Consider the following 6,641-nt stretch of genomic DNA (forward strand, 5'->3'; position numbering starts at 1 on the left):
CTGGGGTTCTTCTCTTACTATGCCTAGTGGGTTCCCAATTATGCAGACAAGGACCGTCCACTTATTAAATCCACCATTTTTCCCCTGACATTTGAGGCCTGCCTGGCCTTCAACCGCATCAAGGCAGATATTGCCAAAGCTGCAATGCACGCTGTGGACGAGTCCATTCCGTTCCAGGTGGAAACGATGCGTTGGAATTTGCTCTGGCCGCTACCCTCAACCAGGCGGGCAGGGCCCGTGGCTTTCTTCTCCCGTACCCTCCATGCCTCCGAAATTCGACACTCCTCCGTCGAAAAGTAAGCCCAAGCCATTGTAGAAACTGTGCGACATTGGAGGCATTACCTGGCCGGCAGGCGATTCACTCTCCTCACTGACCAACGGACGGTTGCCTTCATGTTTAACAATACACACTGGGGCAAAATCAAGAATGACAAGATTCTGAGGTGGAGGATCGAGCTCTCCACCTACAACTATGAGGTCTTGTACCGACCGGGGAAGCTCAATGAGCGCCCAGATGCCCTATCACGCTGTACATGTGCCAGCGCACAAGTAGACGAACTTCGAGCACTTCACGATGACCTCTGACACCCGGGGGTCACCCATTTTTTTCACATTATCAAGACCCCCAACCTGCCTTACTCCATCGAGGAGGTCAGGACCGTGACCAGGGACTGGCAGGTCTGCGCGGAGTGCAAACCACACTTCTGTCTGCCAGACAGGGTGCATCTGGCAAAGGGCTCTCGCCCCTTTAAGCGCCTCAGCATCGACTTCAAAGGGCCCCTCCCCTCCACTGACCATAACATGTACTTCCTCAACATTGTTGACGAATACTCAAGATTCCAATTTGCCATCCCATGTCTTGACATGACCTCTGCCACCGTTATCAAGGCCCTGCACAGTCTCTTCACCTTGTTCGGGTTCCCCACCTAAATCCATAGTGATCGGGGTTCCTCCTGCATGAGCAACGAGTTGTGTCAGTTCCTGCTTAGCAAGGGCATCGCCTCCAGCAGGACGACCAGCTACAATCCCCGGGGCAACGGACAGGTGGAGAGGGAGAACGCGACGGTCTGGAAGGCCGTCCTCCTGGCCCTTCAGTCTAGAGGTCTCCCAGTCTCCAGCTGGCAGGAGGTCCTCCCCGATGCGCTCAACTCCATCTGATCGCTCCTGTGCACTGCCACCAACGAGACCCCTCACGAACATATGTTTGCCTTCCCCAGGAGGTCCACCTCCAGAGTCTCGCTCCCGTCCTGGCTGACAGTCCCAGGGCCTGTCCTCCTCCGGAAGCATGCGAGGAGTCGTAAATAAGATCCCCTCGTCGAGAAGGTCCTGCTCCACCATGCCAATCCACAATATGCCTACGTGGCACATCATGACGGGCGACAGGACACAGTCTCCCTCTGGGACTTGGCACCTGCAGGTTCCCCGGCGACCACCCCCGCCTAAACACCGCCCCCCTCCTCCACCGACTCAACTACTGGGTGAAGAAGAGGACAACACGCTCCTGGACGCGCAGGTCTCGACACCGGTGCCCACACTACAGCTGGGACTGAGGAGATCACGGTGGAAGGTCAAGGCCCCCAACAGACTTGACCTTTAAGTCCACTTCACCCCGCTGGACTCCTTTTTTTAACAGGGGGTGAATGTGGTAAACCAATGTAGTATATAATATGTGTATTGTGGTAAACTGTTACTGTATTACATGTAATGTGGTAAACCACTGCCTGATGGCTCCGCCTCCCCTCGGGCTCAGTGTAAAGGTGGCTGACCTCCGGCCCTGCCTCAGTTCGGGATCAGAACCAGGAGGCTTTCTGTTTAGCTTATTGAAGCCTCAGTTACGTTCACTACTCGTCTTGTGTTCATTGATGGCACATCAGTTTACGCCATCAGTCTGTCAGGGCAAGGCCAGCTCCACAGAGATCCGGGAGTCATCTTTAAAGTACGCCCTGATCAGAACTGAAGATCAATTAACCCCCCCTCCCACAATGGCTCCCCCCCACTGTGGAAGTGCTGCAGTGCCCCCCCCTCCCCACGTCCCATTCCCTCCCGTGCCTGCACGATCCCCCTCACTGCCCATTCCCCCCATTCCTGCAAGTTCCCCGCTCACTGTCTGCCCCCTACCACATGGCTGCAAGTACCCCCCCCCCCTCTCCCTCACTGCCTGGTCTCACCATTGCTTCTGCAAGCTCCCCCTCAATAGCCGTGGCATTATCCCCCCCTCCCCCACCACACATAATGAGAACCTCACCCCCTACCCCAAATGAGGCTCGCCAGAGGGCCCATCCCTGGCACTGTACCTTGGTACAGATTGGCACAGCCAAGTTGGCAATGTGCCAACCTGACAGTGTCAATCTGTGCCATGGGACAGTGCCAGTGCACTGCTAGGACACGTACCTCTCCTCCAGGGGGCTACACTTACCTTTGTGCCCTGGGGCTTCCCCTTGACTGATTCATGTCTTCAAATAGCTGTTGTAAACCTCGCCAACAGGACATCACGTAGGCAAGGTTTGAATGTTCAGTGAGGGGGATCATGTGGCGGGGGGCTCAGTAATTACATTGAAATATATTTTAAAATATTAAAAAGAGGTTCTTCCCCTTTATGGGCATGAACCTCATAACGTCATCAGCAGGGGTGTGGAAAATGGGGAACACGATCTCTCCAGGGAAAATCGCATTCCCCGATTCTCTCCGTTTTTTCTGCCTGCGTCGGTGATCCCACGCATGGCTAACCCGGGCTCAAAATCATCCCCATAATATTTCCTTCTACCTCATGTAAAATTACCAAAATCTTAAACATGATCCATACTTATATAATACAGCACTATTGGGTTAATTAAAATAAATTATCCTGGAGACCAAGAAAATGGACTGGCCATATCAATATTTTGACTGCAAAAGTCCTGAAGGTGTTGGGTACTCTGCAACATGTGGTTCATGTGCCAACTACAGAAAGCTTTTCCACCATCCAGAAGACATAATTCTGGGGTTTATTTTTTAAATGTATGATCTGATGTGCTATGAGCACTCACTTGTAGCCATATTCATAATTTTTAAAAAAATTTAAAGTGCCCAATTCTTCTGTTTCCCCAATTAAGGGGCAATTTAGTGTGGCCAATCCAAACACCCTGCACATCTTTGGGTTGTGGGGGTGAGACCCATGCACATACGGGGAGAATGTCCAAACTCCACCCGGGGCTGGGATGGAACCCAGGTCCTCGGTGCTGTGAGGCAGCAGTGCTAACCACTCCACTACCATATGCATATTATTGATAGCTCTAGGATGTAGTATTGGTTGAGCAGCTTCTCACAATTAGCAGTCTGTTTCCATTATTTGCCATAATGTAACGATTCAAGAAGGTGGCTCACTGTCACCTTCTGAAATGAAATGAATGAAAGGGCAATTAGGATGGGCAATAAATGCTGTCCGAGCTGAAGACGTCCCCATCCCATGAACAAATAAATTTAAAAGAAATGTTTAGCTTAGGTAAAAGCAAATAGTCCCAACCACCTTTTTGGTTGACCTCTAAGTCTACTTGCCTTCAGCCTATCACCACATTGCCTAAATATTTCTGACAGAAATACATCCAATTGTTTCTTCACATCATTCTGCTATTAGCTTCTGATAAGTCATTATGATAGAGAATAAGGCCATTCAAACCCCATTTTGTTTCCATTGCATGTTTTGGTTTTTCTTATTTTCCATTTCAGAGGGCAGCACACATGCTGGAGTTGCTTCTTTTCTTTCCCCATCACCATTCCTGTTGGCCCGGTAAGACTAATTAACTCCTGTTATTCAATCTCTCCTGTCTTCTACCCTATCACAAACCTTCCTTTGTCCTTGTTCTACCCACCCCTTGCTCAAAACCTCTGACTTTTCCTGGTGAAAGCTCTTCAACCCAAAATCTTAATACTATTTCTGCATCTCTGAGTATTGTGCTGTTGATATTTAATATTTCCAGCATCTTCAGTATTCCATTTTATATTTTAATAACCAGTTGCACTTGTGTCCATTCCTCCAGGAACTCCAGTAAAGTACCAGTAGACCTAAAAAAAAAGTTTTGTTTTTACCAGGAACAAAGTTCAACGATATAATTGTTTTGAGAACATTAAAAGGATTTGTGTAGTTTTTGTTCCAAATCCTTGAAAATATTCTGTTCTCCGACTAAAATTAGAATTATGTTCAAGGGAACGTATTAACCAGCAGAAACCGAGGCCTTCAGCTCAGATCAAGCACAGAATTCCGAGATACAATTCTCATTACTCATGCTCAGTTGCAGTATTCAGAATTTTTGATCCAAACATATAATTTGTGAAAACAGAATTCATCTAAGACAATGGTCACAGTGCAAGGCTTTGCATGTATGATTCAGTGCATCATACGAGTCTTGAGAATGGCATGAGTCACGAAGTGCGCTTTAGAAACAGCATATTGTCTGGCATTCCAATAACTGGGATTTCAATTCTTCTGTCGTCTCCAGTAGGAAAAATGTCACTGAAAATGTCTGAGGTTTTTCATGTAAAACGAATGGTCTGATTCTTTTGTGTGGAAAATCCGAACTATCAACTCGCATATAATGTTGCTAAGAATAACTAGCATACATCTTCACTCGGGTTTGATGCGTATAACGGTTTTCTTCATTCCCGCAGATGAATAACTTTGCTTTCAGGGGTAGTGGCCGGGTGTCGATTTTCAAATGAAATACCAGAGACACGGTGGCCCATCGTAACAAGTAGAATTGTTATTAGGCAGGTAAGGGGGGGGGGGGGGGGGGGGGGGGGGGGGGGGTTAAGGGTACATTGTGAAACATCCCTGATATAACAGGTGATCTAATACATAAAATGCGGAAAGAACGATAAACTCATCGTTGGACAGCCATGTTCATTCATCGATTTTTTTTTTGCGGGAGCTACCGGTACCATCGCATTTACTATAAAGTTAACGTAGTTTAACTCTTACCTGCTAGGCAGAGAATGGGTATCCACCATGAGAATCCAGAGACCCACATTTTCAGCGCCTTTCACATCCCAAATATTTTGTTAGAACTCGATACAATTTAATCCCCGATTATGAATTTAAATTCCGATTTCCCATTGTAATCTCCCTCACAGTGTGTCTCCCTCTGTGTGAAACTGACAGACACAAAAGTATCAAGCCAGGCTTTAACTGGCACCTGTTACTCATCTGCCGCGGCGAGGGGTGGGCATGTGCACGGATCTGGACACAGGCACGCCTGCGGGGCGGATCGCGGCCTTAACCATTCAAACAAACGCGGCAGCACCGCCTCGTTTCTTCATCAGTTCACATGCCGGTTCGAGGGATTGTGGAAGGCGGACAATAAATCCACACACCAGCATCGCAGATCCCCCTCTCTCCCGATGGACTTTTCTGACCACATGACTTCATTGATGCTGCTTCAGAGAGGCTCTGCGCTCGCTGAAACTGACCGTGTTACAAAACATGTAAACTGCAGCCTGCTTCTTCCATTCATTTGACAATTTTCCCATCTTTATTACAGAATTTCTCAGAGCCTTCGTCCTCTGTGGGTCTATCTATAAAATAACAGATCCGAAGCCTAATTAAAATGTACAGAACACAGAAACTTTCGACTGTACCAACGCGCCACCTAATTGCTCTGAAACGGTGTATATTAATACATCAAGCCACTTGACCAGATGTTGATGAAGTTAGTTAGGAATGCCCGCTCCATCATTCCCAATTTGAAACCTTGACAGTTAAAAAACTGTATTTGATTAAAATGTGTAACGCTTGTTTGCTTTCGTGATCAATCTGTATGCACAGGGTTACTACTGCAACAGTTCAATGAACTTGCAGTATTCAGACACTCATCATTCCAGCAGAGGATGGTCACAATTCACAACCTTGTCAGAAAAATTGGAACAATAATCTTGATTTTAAATGTTGCATTCCAAACTAGGTAAAGCCGCCAAAGTCCCAGATGTCCATACTGGACTTCTGAACAACAGACGCTAAATACAAACGGAGGTCATTCCACATATTTTAGCTGACTGATTGAGCCAAAATGAGAGAGAGCACCGTTACAATTCACCCTCTCTTCTGCCATCCTGAATCAATATAAGATTTTGCCGCCTCCACCCTGCTGCATGTCGATTGTTGTCGGTGTGAACACGTTCTTCACATTATTAATTCGGGTTTGACCTTTTGCCCCCTTTTAGCCAATACACTTTGTTCTGACTCAGTAACACCATCAAAAAAAGCCTGTTGACCAGTAACCTGGTGACTAACATTCAGTTCCGATTTTGTAAATGCTCCTGGGTTCCTGACTGAAACACAACCTCTCTTGATCCAAATAGGTACACGAGGGCTGAATGCTGCTCTGAGTAGTTTCCCCCGAGTAAACAAACTTTGCAACATCGAGGTCAAGGAATGGCCACCCGCCCTCCAGTGGTTGGGATCGTACCCGACACATGAAAAGATGCCCTTGGTTGTTGGAGGTCAATCACTGCAGCCCAAAGGCATTGTTGCAGGAGATCCTTCCCCGGTCAACCATCTTTGGCTGCTTCTTACATGGCCTTCCCTTCATCATGAGGATTGGAGTTGAGTTGTGTGCTGAAGATTCTACAGCAATTAACTCAATTCCCAATTTCTCTAATATTGACAATAC

At 47.3% G+C, this 6,641-nt stretch overlaps 1 protein-coding gene across 2 annotated transcripts in view; it reads right to left on the reverse strand.

Annotated features, from left to right (window-relative positions):
* Positions 1–5,299, reverse strand: part of LOC119968908 (immunoglobulin-like domain-containing receptor 2) — a 170,927-nt gene extending 165,628 nt beyond the window's left edge. For both annotated transcript variants that reach the window (XM_038801888.1, XM_038801887.1), the window contains exon 1: positions 4,955–5,299. In XM_038801888.1, coding sequence (XP_038657816.1) covers positions 4,955–5,003 — 49 coding nt within the window. In that variant the 5' untranslated portion in view covers positions 5,004–5,299. The remainder of the gene's footprint in view (positions 1–4,954) is intronic.
* Positions 5,300–6,641: the final 1,342 nt, after the last annotated feature.

This window comes from Scyliorhinus canicula, chromosome 7 (assembly GCF_902713615.1).
Source record: "Scyliorhinus canicula chromosome 7, sScyCan1.1, whole genome shotgun sequence".
Taxonomy (NCBI): Eukaryota; Metazoa; Chordata; class Chondrichthyes; order Carcharhiniformes; family Scyliorhinidae; genus Scyliorhinus; species Scyliorhinus canicula.